Source organism: Nicotiana sylvestris, chromosome 12 (genome assembly GCF_000393655.2).
Source record: "Nicotiana sylvestris chromosome 12, ASM39365v2, whole genome shotgun sequence".
Taxonomy (NCBI): Eukaryota; Viridiplantae; Streptophyta; class Magnoliopsida; order Solanales; family Solanaceae; genus Nicotiana; species Nicotiana sylvestris.
In genome coordinates, this window is record NC_091068.1 from 36,372,165 (window position 1) to 36,398,571 (window position 26,407).

Consider the following 26,407-nt stretch of genomic DNA (forward strand, 5'->3'; position numbering starts at 1 on the left):
ATGATTACAAAAGCCCACAGAGGGTCCTTACAAAGAACTAAAAAATAACAGCTAAAAGTGTAATCTACTCTTGGGGGCATATCCTCGGAAGCAACATCTTCGAGAACCATTTACTCGGGGGCCTCATCTCAATCTTCCAAACTGCATCTTCAAGGATCTAGAAGAAGCAGAAAACGATGAAGAAAAAGCAGAAAAAGATGAAGAAGAAGCATAAAACGATGATGAAGAAGCTGAAAAAGATGAAGAAGTGGCTGGGTGAAACATTTGGCGAGTATGGGTCTCGCGAGCACCACTATTGGGAAGCCACTTATTGAGACATTGAACCAGTGAGGGATGCAAAAGTTAGTAGATGGCACCACCTCACTCCATGGAAAGCAAAGGGAGTGAAGCGCCACACCAGGTGGAAGTTAAAAGAGGTGAGCAGCAGTCTACGGTCCACATATCCTCTGATACGAAGATAATTTAAGATTCCTCTCATTATTTCGGGCCAACAAGAACAACAACAAACTAGTGCGATCCCACTCAGTAGGGGAAATCTCTGAGAACGAGCCATAATATAACCGGCAAGAACACTACCGTATGACCTTACGGCCACAGGCTTTAAACAAGTGAAAAAGAGTTGGATGAGGATGAAGAGAAGAAAGGAGTTAAAGGCTGTTGAAGAATGACTGAATGAAGTTTTTATTCAAGAAAGCTTCCATTTATAGAAAGGTGGCAGCGTAACCGATGGCGCAATTAATGCCTTTGGGAAACATATCGACAGGTGCAATCAATTCTTTTTGGGGAGACGGATCGGTGTGATATTATTGCTTTGAGAAAATAAACCGGCGCTACATTGAATGCTTCTGGAAAGATGTACCGATGAGACACCTCAGTTATCATAAAAGCTTATGTCATAAGCATGATGTCATCACAAGAGGCTCAAGGAGATCGGTGTCAAAATCGTTTCTTATCATTTCAATCTAAGAAACGCGGGGACTATCTGTATACGGCAAAAATTAGAGGGTCCAATTTTGTGACTGTTGAGGCACCTCGTAAAGACCTCCCCCAGAAGGATCAAAGTTCAGCTAGGGGCTTGACCCTGAGGGTTCTCTATGATTGACCTCGATGCAGTATAAATCAATGGCTATGATGGACTAACGGGAAGCTCCCAAGGCATATGACTAAAGCTGACCAAGTCTATTAGACTAGCTCAAGCCCATACTGTGGCATTAAATGGCTATATCAGCTGATATATTTGTAATAAATGCATTCATACTATGTGGGGATTCCCCCTGATATATAAAGGGGACCCTTGTCAATTTGTACAAAAGATATACAATATCACTTACAATATTGAATACAATACAAGAACTTTCTCTGCTCTCTAACTTAAACATATTCTCTTGGTTTCACTGCTTACATTTATTGCTTACATTTATTGTGTTATATTTATTGTTCTTCATTTATTGGTCATAAAGAGCCTTCATCAAAGCTCTCAATATTGTTAGCCCTTCATCGGCTGTCCACAGCTCAGTATCAAGCTCGACCTCGAGGCCCCGTATAATCAGGCTCGAGACCTCGATTCTCAGCCGCTCGGTTTGCTCAAACACACTATCTTTAAGTTCTTATCTTGTTTCCTAGTCTCATACTTAGCATCTATTGCCTAACAACTAGCATAAAAATAGATCACGTATTTTTAGAACCACAAAATCAAATTTAATTGTAATTACCATTTTTCAGGTAAACACATGGAAACACCTTTCGTTCATATCCTCACTTTTTCTCAAGCACGTAAACACCCTTCGTGCAATGATATTGATATATGAATAAAGCACAGAAACACCCTTCATGCACAATTACTCTTTCTCACACGCACGACAACACCCTTCGTGCATTTCACTCTTCCTCACCAAGCATCACATGTAACATAGTACTAAGAAAGGTGGGAAGTATAAACAACATCAAGAATAATATTTGAACATATGAGAATTTACCAACACCCTTGCACCAACAACTTAAAGATCTCAACACCTAATATCTCAATAGGCTCAACATAAGAAATAACACGAATATGAGAAATGAAGGAGTTATACAATTTATCTAAAGCGTGGAAGATATAATACACAAAGTAACATAGTGCAAATAAGGCTAACTCTACCCCATACTTATCCCATGGCCAACGCATATACACTCTTCATCTTGTATATGCGACATCCCCAACACATAGATCGTGTAGCAAATAGACTTATTTATACACCAATTCCCTCTATCAATGTTAACCAATACATTTACCTCTTTCTGGAACAAGATCAACAATCCAACATGGCTCTACCTTTAGAAAAAGCTTCCAAACCACTCGAATCTACCCTCATACAAAAAAGGTTCAATACTTAACATAATTAGAAAAGTCAACAAAAAGTCAACTTGGGCTCACATGGTAAAATTCAAAATTAAGACCATATCCTGATTATCCATTTGTCCTCGTGTACAAATATGTGATTTCTTTCAAGATCTAACCTCAGGTCACAATTGCCGCGAGCAAAGATATCAATGACGAGGAAGGCTTTTTTGTTATGGCACTCGAGGGCCAATCTCCTTCCGGCCCGAGGAAACCTTTGCACACCTCCGTTACCTTTTAAGGTCTAAATCTCAATTTTACAAAATTCCAAGTTTCTACCCAAAACCCCCAATTTCTACTCTATGAATCTTAGATTTGATAATGAAATTCATGAAAAAGTAATGGAAATTAAATGAAAACAAGTTAAAGTTACTAACCAATGAAGTTGGAAAGAAATTTCTCTCCAAAAATCACAACTATAGAGTCTAGGTTTAAAATATTGTGTAAAATGAGCTAACCCAAAATCCAAATCATTTACCTAGCTGTAGGTATCGCAATTGTGAACTCTTGTTCGTAATTGCAATGTTCGCAAATACGAACCACTGATCACAAATGCGACCAGTGCTTGAGCCTCACAGATATCACAAATGCGACTAAACCTTCGCATTTGCGAAGGTCCAATTCCTCGCGAAAGCGAACAAAGCTTGGCACATACGAAGATATCCAACCACTATCAGTGTCGTAATTACGACACAACTATCGCAATCACAACAATCCCAGTTCGTAAAAGCGACTCAGACTTCACAAAAGCGAAGTTTCCCTGCCCTTGCCTAGCATCACAAATGCGAGGCTCGCATTTTGCAAGCAGAATCTCGCAAATGCAAGATCTGCAGTCCAGCACACTAACAATCCTTAAGCTATGCAAAAAAAGTCAACAACAAACCCAAAACTCATCTGAGTCCTTTGGGCTCCAATCCAAACATTCACACAAGTGTATTAACATCATATAAACTCTCTTGCAAGCTCAAACCATAAAAAACATCTAAAATCAAGAATCGATCATAAATACTCAGGATTTTTCAAATTTTAAACTCAATTTTTCAATTTTCTACATAAAGCGTTGAAATGGCTTCGGGTCAACTGCGACCCCAACCAAACGTACATACAAGACCAAAATCATCTTACGAACCTACCGAAATCATCAAAATATCGATCTGAGATCGTTCTGTTAAAATGTTGACCGTGGTCAACTCTAACCAATTTTAAAGTTAAAAATTATATTTTGTTTAAAAATTCACATTTAATCTATCTCTAAATTGACACAGACTAGGAACACAAGTTATAATTCATTAAATAAAGCTATGGAAGGTCTCAAAAAACAAAAGGGAAGCTAATACTCAAAACATCCTATTAGGTCGTCACATTATCCACCTCCAAAAGAAATGCTCGTCCTCGAACTGACATAGATATGCACCTGAATTGGTAAAATATGCGGGTATCTACTCCTCATGTCAGAATCGTACTCCCAGGTAGCCTCCTCAATTGGTTGACCTCTCCAATGCATTTTCACAAAATGAATATATTTAGATCTCAACTTTCGAACCTGCCAGTCTTGAATAGCCACTGGCTCTTCCTCTTAGGTCAAGTTCTCATCAAGCTGCACCGTGCTGAAGTCAAAAACATATGACATATACTCATGGTACTTTCAAAGCATGGAAATGTTAATACTGGATGTACCCCTGCTAGGCTAGGATGCAATGCAAAGCGATAAGAACCCTCCCCAACTCTCTCCAAGATCTCAAACGGGTCAATAAACCTTGAGCTCAACTTGCCCTTCTTCCCAAATCGCATCATGCCCTTCATAGGCAAAACATGGAGAAGAACCTTTTCACCCTCCATGTAGGCCACATTGCGAACCTTTTTAGCCGCATAACTTTTTTGCCTGTGCTGTACAAAGTTGCTCTTGAATCAAATTCACCTTCTCCAAAGCATCACAATTTGTTCCCAACACACTAGGCTCAAACCAACCAACTAGAGAATGACATCGCCTCCCATATAAGGCCTTGTATGGAGCAATCTGAATCCTTGAGTGATAGTTGTTGGTAGGCAACCTTTGCTAAAGTAGAAACTGGTCCCACTGACCCCTAAAATCAATAAAGTATTCACTCATCATATCCTGCAAAATTTGAATAGTTCGCTCGATCTACCTGTCCATATGAGGGTGAAACGCAGTACTAAGCTCAACCCGCGTGCCCAACTCATGTTGAACAGCTCTCCAAAGTGTGAAGTGAACTATGTTCCATGATCAGAGATGATAAAAATGGAAAAACTGTGTAGGCGAATAATCTCCTAGATGTAAATCTGAGCCAACATCTCGAAAGAGTAGGATGTCATCACGAGGATGAAGGTGGACTTGGTCAACTGTCCCTCAATGATCCAAACAACATCATATTTCCTCAAGGACTGTGGTAAGCTTACCACAAAGTCCATAGTGATGTACTCCTATTTCTATTATGATATCACCAACTTTTGAGTCAAACCACCAGGTTTTTTATGTTCATACTTCACCTAACAATTCAAACACTGAGAGACATGTCAAAAATATCTTTCTTCATCGTTTACCACCAATAATGCTTCTTCAAGTAACGATACATCTTTGTAACACCTGAATGAATGAAATACTGTAAACTATGAGCCTTCTCAAGGATTAACTCTCTCAACCCATCAACATTCAGAACACAAACCTGACCCTAAAGCCGCATAACACCATCATCCTCAATTCATAGTCGGACAATCAATATTCTTCTGAAAAACAACAAACGATGTTAGTAAAAATAATAAAGTCAAGTAAATAATATAGCAAATAGCAAGTAAGCTAGAAAAGTATGTGACAAATTCCAAAGCATAACAAATAATTGTGTGTCCTAATATGTAGGGAATCTCTTTATGCTAGAGTAGGCTTAACGTGTATTTGAAAGATAAATATGTCATTATGTATCATCCCATCGCCATAAATTAATTAAACGATTTTACTTTTTTATCTTTTTTTTTTCAAAAGAAAATAAGGTACATAAATCGTTTAAACCTCTTCTTTTTTAAATATATGATCAAAAGAAAGTATAAAAGATATTTTTGTCATGTCTAAACTTCTTGTTCTGCAAGATTATGTTATTTGAAAAAACTTTATAAAAAAGTTAGTTATACTCCTTTAACTATGATTTAATTAATTTAAAGCAAATGGTCCATATAATTAGCATGTTTACCCTTCATATAATGCACATGTGTGTGATAAGGTGTCACTTGGGATTGAAAATCTATTTGACATTTAGGTAAGGTGAACTAATGGATTTAATACACCTCGAGTATTAAATCACCTAAGGTTAAAATGATGCATGCTCTTAAAGGGGATTTGGTTTAGCTCTGTAACGACCCGACCGGTCGTTTTGAGCAATTGCACTTTGTTCTGTTGTTTGAGGGCATGAGTATATTTGTATGATGCATTATGACTTATGTGAATCGTCGGTTTTGATTTTCAGGTTATCCGAAATTTGATTTGGGAGAATAATTCTCAGCTAGAAGCTTTAAATTTGAAAGGTTTGACCAAGTTTTGACTTTTTAGTATTCAATCTCGGATGTGAATTTCGATGGTTCCGTTAGCTCTGGTAAATGATTTTGGACTTAGCAGTGCGTCCGGAATGTAGTTTGGAGGTCCGTGGTAAAATTAGGCTTGAATTGGCCAAATTAGAAATTTGGAGATTCTAGGGCGGCAGTGGAAAATTTCATATCAGAGTCGCAATGGAATTTCGATAGTTGGAGTAGGTTTGTAGTATCATTTGTGACTTGTGTGCAACATTTGAGGTTATTCGGACGAGGTTCGATATGTTTCGGCGTCGTTTGCGGAATTTGGAAGTTTTTGGAATTCTTAGGCTTGAATCCGATGTAAATTTGGTGTCTTGATGTTGTTTTGAGCATTCCGAAGGTTGGAACAAGTTTGAATGAGGTTATGGGATATGTTATCATGTTTGGTTGAGGTCCCGAGGGCCTCAGGTGAGTTTCGGGTGGTTGAACGGATCATTTCATGTTGGAAAAAGTTGTAGATTTTTGTTTCAGGTCTGTTGCAGGTACTTCTTCTTCGCGATCGCGTGAGGAGGTTCGCGATCGCGTAGAGCATTTGTAGGGGCAATCCAGATTGTTCTTTGCGTTCGCGTAGTTGGAGCTGCGATCGCGTGAGTTGATCAGGTAATGAATCGCGAACACGTGGGTTAGGTCACGTTCGCGTAAGGTAAGTAGACCAGAGGTTGACCACGCATTTGTTCTTCGCAGACGCAGTCACTGGTCAGCGATCGCGTAGGTGTAAGATTCTGTGCATCGCGTTCACGTGGGAGACGACGTGTTCGCGTAGAGTAAAATTTGGAGTCAGTGAAGCTTGTGCTTCGCGATTGTGATAGATGTCCCGCGATCGCGATTAAATAATTTTAAAAGTTGGGCAAAATGTTTAAAAGGTCCCCTTTCGCGATTTTTGCCCATATTTCACCATTGTTGAGCGATTTTGGAGCTTTTGAGGAGGATTGAAGAGGAAATCAAGGGAAAACACTTGGAGGTAAGATTTATGGACTTAATACTCGATCCTAATGTGATTTCGATCTAATTGAACAGGGAATTTGTGGAATCTAAAGCCTAAAATTGGAAATTAGGGCTTGAAAATTGGAGAACTAAATCTAGGGATTTGAAGGGGAAATTTATGGTCGGATTTTGGCATTCTTGATATGCATGAACTCGTGAGATTGTAAGGATTCTAGTTTTGTGATTTTTGTCGGAATCCGAGACGGGGGCTCGGGGTCGGGTTTGGCCAATTTCGAAATTTTTGATATAAATTGGTTAGTTTCGAGTGGGGTTTGTTCCCTTAGCATACTTTGATGGTATAAATCTGTTTTTGGTTAGATTTGGAGCATCTAGAGGCCGAGTCGAGAGGCAAAGGCATCACGGGCTAGGGCTTGGACTGGATAGAGGTAGGTAATGATTGTAAATGCTATCCTGAGGGTATGAATCCCCGAATTTCACATCGTTGTGCTACTTTGAGGTGACGCACATGCTAGATGACGAGCATGGGGTCGTGCACCATTGGGGATTGTGACTTAGTCCGTCCCATATGACTTTTAAACCGCGTATTTGATTGAAAACTATTTGTTATCATTGTGTTTTGGAAAGTATTATCATGTTTTGGGTTGAATGCCAAATTTGGGCCTCGTGCCAACTATTTTGGATCCTTAGGGGATTTTTACTACTATTCCTCACTGTTTTGACTTTACATTTGTACTCAGTCATGTTGTATTTTACTGTTTTCATAACTCAGCCATATTTACTTGTTTTAACATTTTAAATGATATTTTTGGGTTGAGCATCATGTTTTACTATGCCCGAGTGGCTTGAGAAATTTCTGACTGAGTGAGGCCAAGGGCCTGTGTTGTGAGGATATTATGGGATCGGGTTACGCGTTGCAGCGGTGTTGTACTGATTCATGATTATGATGTCGAGGCCTAATTTTGTATGCCACGAGGTGGCTTGTTATGAGGCCGAGGACCTGTTTGATTATGCCACGAGATGGCTTGATATAGCGCTTGGGTCGTAGGAGCCCCTCCGGAGTCTGCACACCCCCAGTGAGCGCGGGTACCAAGTGTGAGATGTGATATAGCCCAAGGGGCAGATATTGTTCCATGTTATTTCCCGAGGGGCTGATACGAGTGATTGCGAGATAGCCCGAGGGGCTGGTTCTTTTGGTATTTCGCCCGAGGGACTGATTTATGTTTCTATCATTTTCTCCCTATTTTCATCACTCGTTTGAACTACTAAAAGATGTTTCAAAGAGGTTTTACTGAACTAAGGTGCTTTTACTGTTTTATTGCATTGTTCTGGTTTTATATTGTTTTGTTGTAGCATTATGCTGTGTTTTACGTGTTTTCTTATCGCTCAGCTGCCTTTACTTTTATTACTTACTGAGTTGGCGTACTCACATTACTCTTTGCACCCTGTGTGCAGATCCAGGAGTCTCGGGTCACGCTAGTGAGTGCTAATTTGCTTTTACAACAGGCTTGTTCGGAGTTGACTAGGTAGCTGCTCGGTGTTCGCAGCCCAGTGTTTGTCCTTCCTATCTTTATTTCACTTTGTACCAGCCTTGTACTAGACTATGTTGTCTTGTCATACTCTTAGACGAATTTTAGACGCTCATGACTGGTGACACCCCGATGTCAAGTTGTGTTTGTTTCTGCACTGTTCTATTCTACTGTATATTTTGGGATTTATAGCTTATTAATGATATAAATGAATTATTATAATTATTTAGTTGGTTTGGGGGTTTGTGTCGATTGGCCTTGTTTCACGAGAAGCACCATCACGACCGGGTCCAGTTAGGGTCATGACAAGTTGGTATCAGAACCTAGGTTACATAGGTCTCAAGGGTCATGAACGGGTTTAGTAGAGTCTTGTGGATTGGTACGGAGATGTCTGTACTTATCTTCGAGAGGCTGCAGAACCTTGAGGAAACTTCACATTCTTGAATTCTTATCATGTGACATTGATTCAGCTTGAAGTGTAACCCTTTGAATTCCTTCCACGCATTCGTATGCGCACATGAGCACTCGGTATCAGCTGTGCGTCGATGGCTTGTGAGTTCCATGGTTAAGGTGCAAGGTGTGATTTTGGCATGTCGATGATGGGCCGGTCTGGAGGACTTGAGGCCGGATTTTATCTATGACTTGAGTACTGAGATTTCGATTGTGTGAGCACGTGCATTTGGGACTTATATGTCCATTTGTGTCCTTATTGGTGGGATTTGTGACTTGAAGACTGGGTGAGTATGATTTGATTGCGAGATGTGTTCAGATTATTCAAATATAACAAGAAGAGTTTGGTGGAGATGTAGCAAAGACTATTGGGTGTTTGACTTCTGTCTTGAGTTGGCGTATGGCCTCGAGCTATGGGGATGTTGAAGGACCTCTCATGTAGTTTAGTTGTGGAGTGAGGTATATCTTCATGATGTGTTATGAGTTCAGACTCAGGAGGATTAAGTGATTGCGTGATGTTTATGACAGTGGAAGGGTATAAAGAGATGTTAGTTTGAGGCGAAGTAGGTGGGTTATCTCCCGCAGGGTGTCCTGAGGATGTGTGATCCATATGTTGTTTGTTGGAAGTCCTCTTTTACCAGTGAAATATGTGTGTTGTAATTTGAGTTTGGATCGCTTATGAGAGTGGGCTTGGCAGTTGTGAGGGTGAATATTAGATTTGCAAATAATTTGAGGTATTAGATGGGTTGTGTTGCATGAGCTTATGAAGGATTTAGCTGAATCTCACTATCGCATTATGGAAGTAATAGAGTATAGGGATCGTGAGTATTGTGCGTTTTATCTATGACTTTGAGCCAAGTGTGGGGAGTCTGTTAATGATCAGTTGATTGCATGGTTATTTGTAGTATTAGTTTCAGTTTGAGGTATACTAGTGAATCAGTTGTGGCTTATAGAGGTTGAGGTCAAGGATGACTCGAGTAAAGGAAATTTTGGATAAGGTTTGTGTTATGCTTTATGGATATATGAGAAACATTGGATGATTTAGTTGTTGTTTGAAGGGATGTAACATGTATGGAGTAGGAAATCGCTCGGCGACTTATAATAATAGGTTACTTTCTTAGGTGTTGTTTGTAGCAATGGAACATAGTCGTTCGGTTCATTTGATCAATTAAATGAGACCTGAGTAGAGTGGATGACTCTCGAGAATGGTTCTAATGAATTCAAGATTTATATGTAACAATCGGGAATCTTCAGGATGTGTAATTGGCTAGAAATTAAGGTTTACATTGGATGGTGTCAAGACTTGTGGCATTTCTATATCATTATGGATTCTAGATATCAGTATCGGGAGGGTGAAGGTGAAGGCCTTAGATTCGCAAGAAGTCTCTTCATGGTAAGTATTTTGAATGTGGTACTTTTGGGGATATTTAAGAGAGTATTCAGCGGCTTATGAGCCTAAGACGGTATGGTTTTATGTTAGGGTCTCGTGTGGTGAGTCGGGTTGAAGATTATGGTGTTATGGCGAGAAGAAGTATTTATTTAAAGGTAATTCAGAAGTGACTCGGATAGGTAGGACATCTTGGTAGTAGGTTGGATCAGCATGATAATGGGTATGATTAGTTCTTTGGTTGTGTATGAGGTAATGAGTTTCTACAGGTGTTTCGTGGCAATGCCCTTGGGTTTTTAGTGGCATGTGTAGATTGGTTGAGTTAGAAGGATTCAGTCCTGATGGTTTTGTTTCGTGCCAATGGGGTTCGGATAGTTCTTGATGGTTTCTACCACGATTAGAGATGTGTATTTTCTACTTGCGTGAGGAGCATGTGATGTACAGTGATTTTCACCTAGATGGGATCAAATGAAAAGTTCTTGGCTAGTTGAGTACGTAGTTGCTTGTGACTCGGAGTGGATTATGAAGTTCTCACATTTATCATAGGATGGCATAGTATATGCGGTATCCTGTGTACGATTGAGATTTGCATGTGTAAGGTCACAGTTCAGTTCTCAAAGGAAGGTCGTAAATTTTTAGGCAGCATGGACAGTTTCAGATGACTAGGTAAATGATATTACTAATTGGTATGGTTTGATGAGAATATACATTCAGAAAGGGGCGAAGTGTTTGAGTTATGGATACTTCATTAGTATTGTGGCACTCTGTTATTTGGTCGATTACTGGAGTTTAGATTTTGCCTTGTGGCACAGAAAAAATTTCAGAAGTATTCTTCATGGGATGACTGTATAATTAGAGAAGTGTGGACATTCAGGCGGTGGAGTTGAGACCAGAGATGGTGATTCATATTTTCTATGGAATTGGAGATTGAGAGTTTTCGTTAGTAGATTGTTTCGTGGTTGTGGACTGTGAAAATGTAGCTAAGGTTAGTCAGGGTGTAGTATGTCCATTGTGGACTTTCGGAGGGTTATTTATCTGTTGTGGGTGACCAGAGTTGATTTGGAGTTCATTGGTAGGCCCAACATGGATGTGTGTTCTGCACCGGGTCGGATTTGTTGACTCCGAACTCATATTGTTGAGGGATGTGCCATTCGATTGTGGTTGAGCTTATTCGTGTTCTGGAGTGATCTATGAGTTACTCTTCTATGTTACGAGGAGTTGTGATTCGTTGGTTATATGCACATATGGTGCGGTTCAATTTGAGCTTTATAGCAGAATTTGAGCGAGATGAGTATTTGGATATTGCATGATTGATTGCGCATTAGCTATGTTCTTTCTGGATTGTGGTATTGGGTTATTTGATCTGTAGTTATGGTAATGCACTTTGGGTACTTGATGTCGAATTTTGCGTGGTTATTGATTTTGAGCAAGGCAGCTATACAATACGGACCAGTGTTTTGATAGGATCGCCCATTGTAGCGGAGTTATGTAGAGGTACGACCCTTGTGTTAGATTCGTGAGTTTTGGTTATTCGATGAGTACTAGGCTCTTAGCATGGTTGTGTTGGTACTTGTTAAGTTGTCGGGGCAGTTTTCTTGTTTGAGTCATTTTCATGATTGAGTACATTTGGGATATTGCTATTGGGTGCACGAATTGCACAGATTATGGCCCTGGGTTGTATTGATGTGTCATGTCACCAAGGTGGTCGTGTTGGATGAGATGAGGTCATTCGACTTAGAATGAATACTATCAGAATTGACTACAGCCTAGTTAGAAGGATAATATCGAAAGTCGGCTTAGAAACCTGCTATTATTCCTATCGGAGAAGAGGGAGCTCCATGATTTGTTGATATGACGAATGGTTATAAGTTTCTGTGTGTTCCTTTTATCATTTGGCAGTATATGAAGGTGTTAGAACGAGGCTTTATTTGATAAGAGGTTTATTACCGGTATTGGGTTGTTTTGAGCAACTACTGTAATTAGAAATTGTCTCTATGAGTGTTTGAATTATGTAGTATGTCATGTGACTACACCTTGGGTTATGATTTTAGCTTGTTCAGACATATACAGTGTGTGGATGCGAGATTCTGATCTTATAGGAATTTTCGGATGTGGAAATTGGATTCTAAGGCCTATGGGCTAGGTGGGATTAAGAAATTTCAGTCATGTTGTGTTATCGGACCTATATGGGATAGGGTGACGTGGGATCACCCCCCGAGTATGTGCATAGTGAGATTATACATCGATCTAATGGCTTTTGGAACCACTCTGAGCACGTTTGAGGACGAACGTATGTTTAAGCAGGGAAGAATGTAACGACCTGACCAGTCAATTTGAGCAATTGCACTTCGTTCAGTTGTTTGAGGGCATGTATATCCGTATGATGTATTATGACTTATGTGAATCATCGGTTTTGATTTTCAGGTTATCCGGAATTTGATTTGGGAGAATGATTCTCAGCTAGAAGCTTTAAATTTAAAAGGTTTGACCAAGTTTTGACTTTTTAGTATTCAATCTCGGATGTGAATTTTGATACTCTAGTAGGTGATTTTGGACTTAGGAGCGCGTCCGTAATGTAGTTTGGAGGTACGTGGTAGAATTAGGCTTGAATTGGCAAATTTAGAAATTTGGTGATTCTAGGGCGGTAGTGGAAAATTTGATATCGGAGTCAGAATGGAATTTCGAGAGTTGGAATATGTTCTTAATGTCATTTGTGATGTGTGTGCAAAATTTGAGGTTATTCGGGCGAGGTTCGATATGTTTCGGTGTCGTTTGCGAAATTTGAAAGTTTTTGGAATTATTAGGCTTGAATCTGATGTAAATTTGGTGTCTTGATGTTGTTTTGAGCGTTTCGAAGGTTGGAACAAGTTTGAATGAGGTTATGGGATATGCTGGCATATTTGGTTAAGGTCCCGAGGGCCTCGGGTGAGTTTCGGGTGGTTGAACGGATCATTTCATGTTGGAAAAGGTTGTAGGTGTTTGCTTCAGTTTTTTTGTAGGTATTTCTTCTTCGCGATCGTGTGAGGAGGCTCGCGATCGTGTAGAGAATTTGTAGGGGGCAATCCAGGTTGTTCTTCGCGTTTGTATAGTTGGAGCTGCGATCGCGTGAGTTGTTCAGGTAATGAATCGCGAACGCGTGGGTTAGGTCACGTTCGCGTAAGGTAAGTAGACCAGAGGTTGACCACACGTTTGTTCTTCGCGGATGCGGTCCCTGGTCCGCGATCGTGTAGGTGTAAGATTTTGTGCATCGTGTTCGCGTGGGAGACGACGCGTTCGCGTGGGAGACGACGCGTTTGCGTAGAGTAAACTTTGGAGTCAGTGAAGCTTGTGCTTCGCGATCGCGATTAAGTAATTTTAAAAGCTGGGCAAAATGATTAAAAGATCCTCTTTCGCGATTTTTGGCCATATTTCACCATTGTTGAGCATTTTGGAGCTTATTGAGGATTGAAGAGGGAATCAAGGGGAAACACTTGGAAGTAAGATTTATGGACTTAATATTCTATCCTAATGTGATTTCTACCTAATTAAACATGGAATTTGTGGAATCTAAAGCCTAAAATTGGAAGTTTGGGCTTGAAAATTGGATACCTAAATCTAGAGATTTGAGGGGCCATTTGTGGTCGAATTTTGGTATTCTTGATATGTATGAACTCAAGAGAGTGTAAAGATTCTAGTTTTGTGATTTTTGTCAGAATTTGAGACGTGGGCTCGGGGTCAGGTTTGGCCAATTTCGAGATTTTTGATGTAAATTGGTTAGTTTCGAGTGGGCTTTGTTCCCTTAGCATATTTTGATGGTATAAATCTATTTTTGGTTAGATTTGGAGCATCCGAAGGCCGAGTCGAGAGGCAAAGGCATTGCGGGCTAGAGTTTGGACCGGACAGAAGTAAGTAATGTTTGTATATGTTGTCTTAAGGGTATGAAACCCCGTATTTCACATCATTGTGCTACTTTGAGGTGACGCACATGTTAGATGACGAGCGTGGGGTCATGCACCTTTGGGGATTGTGACTTAGTTCGTCCCGTATGACTGTTAAACCACGTATTTGATTGAAAATTGTTTGCTATCATTGTGTTTTGGAAAGTATTATCATGTTTTGGGTTAAATGCCATATTTGGGCCTCGTGCCAACTGTTTTGGACCCTTAGAGGATTTTTACTACTATTCTTCACTATTTTGACATTATATTTGTACTCAGTCATACTGTATTCTACTGTTTTCATAACTCAGCAATATTTACTCATTTTGACATTTTAAATGATATTTTTCGGATGAGCATCATATTTTACTATGCCCGAGTGGCTTGCGAGATTTCTGATTGAGTGAGGCGAGGGCCTGTGTTGTGAGGATATTATGGGATCGGGCTACGCGCCGCAGCGATGTTGTACTGATTCATGATTATGAGGCCAAGGGCCTGATTTGGTATGCCACGAGATGGCTTGTTATGAGGTCGAGGGCCAGTTCCACGAGATGACTTAATATAGCGCTTGGGTTGTAGGAGCCCCTCCGGAGTCTGCACATCCCCATTGAGCGCGGGTGCCAGTGTGAGATGTGATATAGGCTAAAGGGTTGATGTTGTTCCATGTTATTTCCTGAAGGGCTGATACGAGTGATTGTGATATAGCCCGGGGGGCTGGTTCTGTTGGTATTTCACCCGAGGGGCTGATTTATGTTTCTATCCTTTTCTCCATGTTTTCATCACTCATTTGAACTACTAAAAGATGTTTTAAAGAGGTTTTGCTGAACTAAGGTGTTTTTACGAGCTTTTACTATTTTATTGCATTGTTCTGGTTTTATACTATTTTGGTGTAGTATTATGATGTGTTTTACGTGTTTTCTTATCGCTCAACTGCCTTTACTTTTATTACTTACTGAGTTGGCGTACTCACATTACTCCCTGCACCCTGTGTGCAGATCCAAGAGTTTCGGGTCATGCTAGCGAGTGATGATTTACTTTCACAACAGGCTTGTTCGGAGTTGACTAGGTAGCTGCTCGGCGTTTGCAGCCCAGTGCTTCTCCTTCCTATCTTTATTTCACTTTGTACTAGACTATGTTGTCTTGTCATACTCTTAGACGGATTTTAAACGCTCATGACTGGTGACACCCCGATGTCGGGCTGTGTTTGTTTCCGCACTGTTCTATTCTACGCTACATTTTGGGATTTATAGCTTATTAATGATTTAAATGAATTATTATAATTGTTTAGTTGGTTTGGGGGTTTGTGTCGGCTGGCCTTGTTTCACGAGAGGTGCCATCACGATCGGGTCCAGTTAGGGTCGTGACAAGTTCTATCCTAGGTTGACTAAGAGTGGGTATTTTCTAGACCGATCTACTCTCAAGTGGACAACTTGAGAGTGAAAATCTCGTGATTGTCAACTGCACCTCTGATCGACTTACCCACGAACTTTTCCCTAAATGGTATTTTGAGTAGTGTACGGTCTCAAACCACAAAACCGTTTAAGCGTGTGATTTGTGTGAGTTTTCTAGGAGTGGAGGAAGTGAAGCGCAATAACAATTTATATAAAGCAATAATAAGTAAGCAATTTTTATAAGACAATTTATCACATAACGGCAATTCATACAAGCATCATAAACAATTACAAACACAGAAATAAATTTTTATTATTAACCTAAGTTTGTTATGGTTTAGAACCTAAATCCCCAACAGAGTCTCCATGTTGTTATACCCCATTTTAACACGGATCAAATTAGAATATAACATATTAGTAAATCCGAGGTTTAATTAATTTTAAGAGTCGCTACCTAATTATTTTAATGGTGAATTAGCACATCAATTTTAGCTAAGTAATACTTAAACATACTCTGTTTTTATGGTCTATTTAACCTTAGAAATTCTAGATAAGGGCTCTAATTATCCTAAAAATAAGGTGTTATGCACTCTTTAAGATCCTTTAACTATGGTTAACCGGCTAAACTTATGTTAATTAATGGCTAAAAAATGTCAGACCAATATAAAATAATTTATGAAGTGTTTAAATCTTTTATAGTGATTGAAAAGGGATTAACTTAAAAAGGAATCTCAATGCACTAGGACGGCTTTTAAAAGAGGTCAGATTTCATACAAGATTGAACATTTTTGAATTAGCAAAATATCTTTATGTTCCAGAAAGTAGCTAAAATGTTTTCGTTCATATATACTTCTATAAAATACTCAATTAGACTTAGAGGGTGTTTGGATTGACTTTTAAAAAGTAGTTTTTAAGCTAAAAGCCAAAAGCCACAAGTTGGAAATATCCAACTTTTAGCTTTTAGCTTATTTTTGTACTTTTCATGCCTAAAAATAAGTGTTTTTCAGCACTTTTTATCATTGTCAAACACCACATAAACTAGAAAAGTGCTTAAAAGCAAATAATCACTTAAAATAAGTCAATCCAAACACCCTCTTAAACATCTCGTGCTTACTAAAGTCTAATTCAAAGCTATTAGAAAAGGTTTTGATGAAAGGTTTTTGGAAGCATCATTTTTTTAAAAGACACTGATTCTAAGTTCCTATATCCAAAGGCTGCATTTATGTGATTAAGAGAGTACCAAATTGATAATAACAAGATAAGATTTTACATAACTAAATACGCTATGCTAACATGAATTTCAACATACAATCTTAAAGAAAATGGAGAGAAACTTAAATCGCACAAGTCAAGTCGGATGAACAATATGGAAAAAGGAAAGAAAGACGCCATAGGCGTCCCCAAGCGTTTAGCTTGTTTTTCTCGCTATCCGGTGCGTCTAAGGAAGATGGGATGTGGTGATTCCGTGCTCGAGAAATGTTGAGTCTCGAGTGAGACTCCCATACGAGAATCTCGAATTAAGACTTCTGTAGACAATAAATTTGCGTCGAGAAAATAAAATCAAGACCGAAAAATATCGCAACAATCGTAGTATTTTATTTCGAATAATATGAGTGTACAATCTCTATGAATCCTCTGATTCTACTTTTCAATAGTAAATAAATTCAAGGGCCTTTGAGCTTGATCTTGAATATGTATTTGTTGCCTCGAAGATGATCTTGTTCTTGAGCTTGATTGCTTGAACTTGACCTTGATTTGTTCTTCGTTCTTGAACTTGCACTTGATTTCTTGAACTTGAACTTGAAGCCTGAAACTTGTGGGGGAATTTGCAGCGTTTGATCCACGAGCTCTTTCTTGCTTCTTGTTATAACTTCTGGTCTCTTTTCTGAGTTATGAAGACCCCTATTTATAGTTGTGGAAGGGAAGAGATGTGATAAGAACAAACTCTTTCCGACCAATCAAATTGAAATGTGACATGGCTGCATTTGATTGGCCAGAACATGTCACCTGCACACGTGGAGCGATTTCATTGGCCTTTTAGCGTGACTGGACATGCCTTGTCATTTTGACACGTGGCATGGTCCTATTGGCTCTTCCGCTTGACTTGGTGCGCCACGTCATTTGACACGTGGCACCAAACTGGGCCTCTAGGAAGATGACACCTTGGGCTTAATGAAGTGGGCTCATCACTTTAGCCCAATTAAATGGGCTAGCCCAATGGATTAAGACTTATTTATTTAATCCATATATATTGGACTTATATAACTAATTCAATTACATTAGCCCAATAATATTTATTTGGACTAACATATTAAAATATAGTCCATATTATTTTATCGATTTAAATTCGATAAAATTTTAATGCTTACAAATGCCCCCTACTTCAAGACTTGTCAATGTGTAGACTTTTCGAGCTTTGAAGACAAGAATTGAAGTATATACAAAGCAATATACTTCATTTGATTGTATCCAGCTTTTGCAAATAGCTTGTAAGGAGTGCCACATTCTGCAAACGATTTTGGGCTACAAACCCTGAAAGCGGCATTGAGGACGACTTTAATGCCTCAATTCGTTTGACCGGAAGCGTTAACTCCTTTAGCATGTTGGATCTGCAATTAGATGATTCACTTTCATCTTTCTTCCTTTTAGGGATATATTGGAGTGCCGGACTCACTTTCTTGCCATAAGATGTAACATTCCCTCTATAAGACTTATTCGCGTTGGGTTGTACCTCCTTACTAGCAGCTTTGGCTTCACCAGTAGTCACCTCTTCTATTTTAGTTGAGGATTCTTTATTCTTGCTTTTCATGCCATCATCAGCTTTCAGCTCCTTCACAATACGGTTCTTCAAGTAGAACTTTGCATCGACGAAGTGTGACTCAACCTCGGTGAATGGCTCATCATCAGCAACTACCGTCTTCTCGACTTTACTCTCGTAGTATTTTAAACATTGATGGTAGGTAGATGGAACTACTTTATTCTCATGTATCCCAGGCCTCCCAAGCAAAACATTGTATGAAGTCTTCGCGTCGATCACATGCAGCCATGCACTTGATTGCATATCTTCAATAGTGATTCCCAGCCTGATCGCACCTATGGCTCTTTGCCCCCCTTGGTTGAATCCTTGGATCATCACACGACTTTCTGAGAGTTCATTCATGGGAATACCAAGTTCTTTCACAGTGTGGATTGGCAAAATGTTCACTGAGGTTCCTCCATCAACCAAAATCCGATTTACCCTTTCATCGCGCATATAGCCAACCAGGTACAATAGGCAGTTATGAGGAGTGTCACCTAGCAAAAGATCGTCATTTGTGAACGTGACTTTTTCCCCACAAGCATTAACTTCTTGAGAAGTGGACTCGATGGGCTTTTTCGAAGATGGTGCCAACGGTAGGTCATCACTCTTTTCTTCCCCTTTGTCAGCATGGCAACAAAAGGCATCAATGCCCTCATGGGAAATCTTCGTGCGGAACCAACTTGGTAAAAACTCCTCCAAGGCCACTAGATTTCGTGGCTTTTGAGAATGGTGCATCTCCACTTTTGCTTTCTTCAAATGCCTAACTGGATTCTTTTTTGTTGGTCTTTTTACCATCATCTTCCTTGTCGGTTGTTCTATTAATTCTTTTCGTGGGCTCCTTTTGTGGTGCCTACGACGAGTCACCAGTGTTCAACCTTCATCATCATCGGTTGATTGACTTCAGCTTTGTCGCTCTCCAGTAATTCTTCATCTTTACTTTCTTTAAAATCACATAAGTCATCCTGACTGAATGAGCCAAAGGTGAGAGAGACTTGATTTGCGCTTGCTTTCTCATCTTCAAGCACGATCTTCTTTTCGCGAGCCAAATCCATCCTTGAAGACAAAGCACTTCTCCAGAGGGTGGCTTACAAGTCGGTGATATTTGCAGTAGTTTGGGTCATTTGTTTTCCCAGCTTCATTTGGTCGCTTCATCTCCGGAAGTTCAATGAGATTTAACTCGAGGAGTTCTTCGAAAATGACTGGCACATCAGAATCCAGGAATGGTACTCTTTTTCCTGCATTTCTTTTAGAGTCAACTTTCCACTTGGCTTGTCTTGAAAAGAAGTGGATTTCATACTCTGCTTCTTGCTCACCTTCGTCGTGAACTTCATAGGTGACGTATTGACATTCATAGCTTCTTTGCTTTCAGACTTGGGTACGAACTTGTTCCACTTCCTGACTTCTTGCTTGTCATTCGCATTGCAAGGTTCATAGATTGGTAGCCTTTCATTTCCAGCGGAGGCCATGCTCAATTCCATGTCATGGGCACGAGTTGCAAGTTCTTCAAATGCGCTAGGCTTGATACCTTGCAAGATGTAGCGCAATCCCCAATGCATGCCTTGGATGCACATCTCTATGCTTGAAGCTTCACTAAGCCTGTCTTTGCAGTTGAGGCTTGCGTTCCTCCAACGATTGATAAAGTCGATGACTGGTTCCCCCTTTCATTGACGAGTATTTGTAAGCTCTATCATACTCACCGTGCGTCTTGTGCTATAAAAGCGATTGAGGAATTCTTGCTCTAGTTGATCCCAGCTGTCGATAGATCTAGCCTCGAGGTCCGTGTACCAGTCAAAAGCATTTCCTTTTAGCGAGCGGACAAACTGCTTGATGAGGTAATCTCCATAAGTCCCAGCATTATTGCACGTCTCCACGAAGTGCGCAATATGTTGCTTTGGATTACCTTTACCATCAAACTGTTGAAACTTCGGAGGTTGATAGCCAGCAGGCATCTTCAACGTATCGACCCTTGCAGTGTACGGCTTTGCATACGTAAGGGAGGATTTGGCAGCAACTTCATATTTGTTCTTAATGGTTCCTTCAATGAACTCCTTCAGTTGATCGATTGGAATCATCCCTTCAGATGAGACAGGGATAGCCTTAGTGGATGTTGCTTGTCTTGCGGGAGAGTCACTCTCTAGAACTTCTGGGAGCTTGCCGGGTGCATGGGTAGATTCTTCTTCCATCAAGATTCTCACTCTGTCTGTTAGCTTGTCAATTCTAGCCTCTTGATTTTGCATGCATTTGGTCAAGCCAGCGATTGCTTCCATCAAGTTTGCCAACTGCTCCTCCATAGATGAAGTGTTTGTCACCATGGCTTGCATGATTGTCATCGATGACGGAGAGTAGCATGAATTTTCACACAGATTGATTGAAAAGTTGAGATGAGAGGTAGAGATAATTTGCGTCGAGAAAATAAAATCAAGACCGAAAAATATCGCAACAATCGTAGTATTTTATTTCGAATAATATGAGTGTACAATCTCTATGAATCCTCTGATTTTACTTTTCAATAGTAAATAAATTCAAGGGCCTTTGAGCTTGATCTTGAATATGTATTTGTTGCCTCGAACGATGATCTTGTTCTTGAGCTTGATTGCTTGAACTTGACCTTGATTTGTTCTTCGTTCTTGAACTTGCACTTGATTTCTTGAACTTGAACTTGAAGCCTGAAACTTGTGGGGGAATTTGCAGCGTTTGATCCACGAGCTCTTTCTTGCTTCTTGTTATAACTTCTGGTCTCTTTTCTGAGTTATGAAGACCCCTATTTATAGTTGTGGAAGGGAAGAGTTGTGATAAGAACAAACTCTTTTCGATCAATCAAATTGAAGTGTGACATGGCTGCATTTGATTGGCCAGAACATGTCACTTGCACACGTGGCGCGATTTCATTGGCCTTTTAGCGTGACTGGACATGCCTTGTCATTTTGACACGTGGCATGGTCCTATTGGCTCTTCCGCTTGGCTTGGCGCGCCACATCATTTGACACGTGGCACCAAACTGGGCCTCTAGGAAGATGACATCTTGGGCTTAATGAAGTGGGCTCATCACTTTAGCCCAATTAAATAGGCTAGCCCAATGGATTAAGACTTATTTATTTAATCCATATATATTGGACTTATATAACTAATTCAATTACATTAGCCCAATAATATTTATTTGGACTAGCATATTAAAATATAGTCCATACTATTTTATCGATTTAAATTCGATAAAATTTTAATGCTTACAACTTCATTTGCTCCAAAGTGTACATGTAAAGAAAGGAAAAATAAAGAAGTTAGCGATTCCAATAACAATATATACCTAAGAAGAGATGCACTTTGTCTATAGGAATACAATACTATATTAGCAAGATGTAAGACGATTTAAATTACTATATCTTATCAAATAGGCTTCAGAGTTTGGAGTCATCGAAGTTAAATCTATAGACAGAGATTTCCTATAGGTGGTGCTTCTATCATGAGAATCAAATTATTAACAAGTTATATGACTCCAAATTAATGTTGGTATAGTTAACAACAGATACTATAACATAGTTTAGCTAAACACACCTTAAAATTGCTAATCAATTTACAGGGAAATTGTAGAAGGGAACACTACAACCTATTTTTATTATTTATCAACTTTGCACCAAAGTAATTTATCTACAAATATCTAGGGTATTCCCTCAAACAAACATAGACCTAAATCTTAAAAGTGTAGACAGTCATAAGTTGGTGCCAGATTACACGAACATTCTTATCCTAAAGCTGTAACTTAAAAAAGCTTTGAAAATATTCCAAACACATAACGGTGTGCATCATATATCGCTGAGATTTCATTAACAGATTCACAGTGTTTGAATGTAACTCTTTAAAACATGATTCTTAATCATAAGATCTTATTTTTGAAGATCTTATTTTTGAAGACCTAACATAACCTCTATATCTTTCTTTAACACTGCACCCATGACAAGAATATGTATTTAAACTATTGAACATACACACATCATTTCCTTCTCATTAGAATCCTATAGATATGACATCAAGATCAAGGAGCGTAAACTACCTACTATTGTATGTTCATCGGAAATCTAAACATACTTATTCATTTGAACAGTTAGCCGAAAGTTTTCTTTCTTATTCAAATAATACCTATGTATTAATACCTATGTATCATTTGAACTCTTATGCACATGATTTCTATCTCTGAGTAGTAAGCAAGTTTAAAGTACTATTTCCACTAAACTATGTCATATACTTAGATGATTTTATTAGGATATTTATTAATCATGAAAGGACAAATAAAACTCTATAACTATCTCCTACTTCCATTCATTCATTCAAACAAACAAGTGTAATAGCAGACTAGATCAAGCTTCATTTTAATTATCATTTATGAACAAATAAGCAAAGGAGTCCTAGAACTATTTTTTATATAAATAGACAGCTGCTAAACTATGGTATTGCGCAAAACAAAATCCCTAATGCATGGTCTCTAATCAAGATGATGATATAAGTACAAATAACACAAAGCATATTTGTGATATCTATAACATCTGATGAAAACAAAAGAGGAACTAACGGCACAATAACAATTAACACCAAAACACGAATTCGTCTTAAGCTTACGGAATCGAAAAGAAAATAAGACACTGACCTGCTTTGGGGCAGTGAACCGGGGCGCTTATCAAAGGCTATTCCCACGAACTCATCATTTCAGATCTAATTTAGAAAATATTTTAAATTTTCTCTGAGTTTCCACTGAAAACACTAATGAACCAAACTGTATAGGGATCTGGTCCTATATCATATCCCACAATGCTAATTACTGAACCAGTATGTAAATGAGACGCAGAATAAGTTCCCACTGTATAGAGAACCTGATTCTCTATAAGTTCCCATTGAAAGCAACAGACTGTAACATTAACCAGTATAGGGAATCAGGTTCTCTAATTGTTCTCGCAGTAGTTCGGCAGTAAGTAAAGAACACAGAGGATTTTTACGTGAAAAAATCCAAACTCAAGGGGATAAAAACCACGACTTACACTTGTAGGCTTTCAACTTTACTAACTTGTAAACACCTATTACAAGTCACTTTGTAATGACTCTATCACAAAGAATTCAACTAACTTGTGGTACTCTTACCACAAGCCACTTTGTGACTCCCTAGTTACAAAGAATTTAACTAACTTGTGATGCTCTCACCACAAGCCATTTTATTACTCTACAGTTACAAAGGCTTTTAGTCACTCTAACTTGTAATAACACTTATTACAAGCCACTTTGTAACTCTCTAGTTACAAAGACTTCAACTTATGATTAAACCTAGTCACAACATAAATTGAAGAGTTTACAAATTTTGGGTTTCCTAAAAACAGCTTCTAAGAAAGCAAGATAGGAGTTACAATGAATAACAAATAACGAAGAGTCAACAAACCTAAGGACTTAAGATATTTCGATCTTGGATCAAGTCCTTGAGGTTGCAGCAGCTTTGTTCTTGAGAGAGGTTGTCGCAAGCACTAGAGAGAGGATTTTCGTTTTTGATTTTACAAGTCTTTAACCTGAATCTTGTGCTTTGCATAAGGTTTAAACTACAAAAGACATCATCTTAGTGATGTCAAATCTTGATTAGTACATGCCTCCTCTCAATGGGAAGTGACTGTTGCACTGTCTGCTGCACTGTTGCAGGCAGTCACTTACTGCAGTTGCTTTCCAGCTGTACTGTTGACTTATACTTCTGTCAGGGAAACACAAAGGTATCAAGTCCCTAATCTGGTTCCTGTGATCTGAAGGCACACTGCCCAGATTATCTTAAGTCGATTAACTTGAATGATTGTACCAGGCATGCTTCAGGTCCTTTATCTGGTTCTCTCATGAAGTAAGTTGTTTTATACGTGTGTGACATCACTTACAATGATGTAAGCAAGGCAGGTAAAAAGCCTTCCATAGAAAGTTGACTGTTTCTGTGCAGTAGCGTGTGCAGGCAGTAACTTTCCTACTAGAGAGTTGACTTCATACAGTTAACTCGATAACTGATACTCGAGAACTGGTAGGGACCTGTTTCCTCAGTTGCTCCTTCCTCTTTGAAGAGTTGAGTTATATCTCATGTTGGATCCCAACCTGGAACTTTGTGATCTCAAGGTCTTGTAGATGTGTAACATGTTCCGTATCTCATACGAGTGCGCCTCTCGTAGACGAATACCGACTCAGTCCGCTCCTACTGCGCGGGAGTCTCAGCCGGTCGGTGCCGGGTCAGCCCCTAGGGCACTATTCGCCTTGGGAGTGGTTCGGCCATCAAGCTACTTTGTGGGGCAGGAGACCAGACTGGTGACTGCTGCGGTTGTTGTCTGCAGGGTATGTGACACCCCACAATATGGTAAGTTTGTTAGATCATCAAAGTAAAGTACCTATGCCCAAGGTACTTGTAACCTATCAAAGTGTAATAGCAGACTAGATCAAGCTTCTTTTTAATTATCATTTATGAACAAATAAGCAAAGGAGTCCTAGAACTATTTTTTACTATAAATAGACAGTTGCTAAACTATGGTATTGCACACAAAAAAATCCCTAATGCATGGTCTCTAATCAAGATGATTATATAAGTACAAATAACAGAAAGCATATTTGTGATATCTAGAACATCTGAAGAAGAAAAAAGAGGAACTAACGGCACAATAACAATTAACACCAAAACACGAATTCGTCTTAGGCTTACGGAATCGAAAAGAAAATAAAAGACACTGACCTGCTTTGGTGCAGTGAACTGGGGCACTTGTCAAAGGCTATTCCCACGAACTCGTTAACTCAGATCTAATTTAGAAAATATTTTAAAGTTTCTGCTATAGCTATGCCGAACAAAAATCAGATATATCTTTAGAGAAAATAGAGCAGCGGGTTTAGGGGAAAGAGGTAGCTGATTTTAGGGGGTAGAGGGGCAGCTAAGAGCTTGTCCAAAATTGTTGAGGATGCTAGTATTTATAGAGGTCTTCTAGGGTTAAAAATCATCAAAAATTGAACGTTTAAATCCAAACGTTGGGGAAGAACAGACTCTCCTTTGCTCGAAATAGGCGTGCAAACTTCTGATCTCGAACTTTGAAGGTCAAAACTTTGTCAAAAATGGAGAAAAAAGTCAAAAAGAAATCTGCCATTGTAGAGGAAGAAAGAGACGATGGAGAGAGAAAGAGGGAAGGGAAACGTTGTTGGGTTAACAGAAAGTAGAATTCTGACCATTAGATTAGCTGAGTTACGGCTAAGATAAAATAAAAATAATAAAAGGAAAGTAAATAAATGCTGATATTTTGGAGCTCCCTAGAAACTGGAAGACTCGATCTTAGGGGCGTGTAGGGGCGTGTGCTTTTGACTGTTGGGAGCCTATGTGGCGATGACATGGAATCTACGTGGAGACAACGTGGAAGAGAGAATAGAGCAGGTGGGTTGGTGGGCATGGGCTTCCGATTTGGGATATGGAAAAAGCCGAATCTCTTTCTTCTTTGTATTGTATTTGGGCTTCTTAAATCTTATCCATATTATAAAAAATAACAAAGCTATTAATGTGAAATAAGTAATTAAATTTCGATATGCCTACTAATAAATATTTATATTAAATAAATTTTTAGTGTTTAAATAATTACGAATTTATGTTGTAAATATCTATTTAGTAGATAGCCATTAATTATAAATGGGCATGCAACCAATATGTAAATCACTTAAATAAGTATATTATAAATAGGAGTAGGATTAATGCAATGCAGTGAAAAATATTTGTATAGAAAAATATTATTGGTTGATTAACATTGAATGGAATAATTTGAGATATCAAATCATAGTAGTAGTGGTAATAATAATAATAATAATAATAATAATAATAATAATAATAATAATAATAATAGCAGCAATGACAATAGTATTATCTAATGATGATAACAACAATAAAAATAATAATAAAATAACGATACTAATTAAAAAAATAGTAAAATAAATATTTTTATATTATTAATAATATTAGAAGCTCAAGTACACAATTTGGAAGAAAAGAGGGATAAAATCGGAT

At 38.9% G+C, this 26,407-nt stretch overlaps 1 protein-coding gene across 5 annotated transcripts; it reads right to left on the reverse strand.

The window, feature by feature from the left end:
• Window positions 1–3,352: 3,352 nt before the first annotated feature.
• On the reverse strand, window positions 3,353–25,640 carry LOC138884116 (uncharacterized). Of its 5 annotated transcripts, none has more exons than XR_011404232.1 (2): window positions 25,103–25,640; window positions 3,353–5,125 (listed from the first exon to the last, which is right to left on the reverse strand). XR_011404232.1 is itself a non-coding variant. In XM_070164914.1 (2 exons), exon 2 carries the CDS (start codon window positions 19,171–19,173, stop codon window positions 18,031–18,033), a length of 1,143 nt encoding a protein of 380 aa, XP_070021015.1. In that variant the 5' UTR covers window positions 19,174–21,136; window positions 25,103–25,623; the 3' UTR covers window positions 17,135–18,030. The 5 variants fall into 5 exon arrangements, 4 of the variants coding, with proteins under 4 accessions (XP_070021015.1, XP_070021014.1, XP_070021013.1 ...); XM_070164914.1 differs by lacking the exon at window positions 3,353–5,125 and adding an exon at window positions 17,135–21,136 and having other exon boundaries at window positions 25,103–25,623; XM_070164913.1 differs by lacking the exon at window positions 3,353–5,125 and adding an exon at window positions 17,135–24,704 and having other exon boundaries at window positions 25,103–25,623.
• Between the last annotated feature and the right edge of the window lie 767 nt (window positions 25,641–26,407).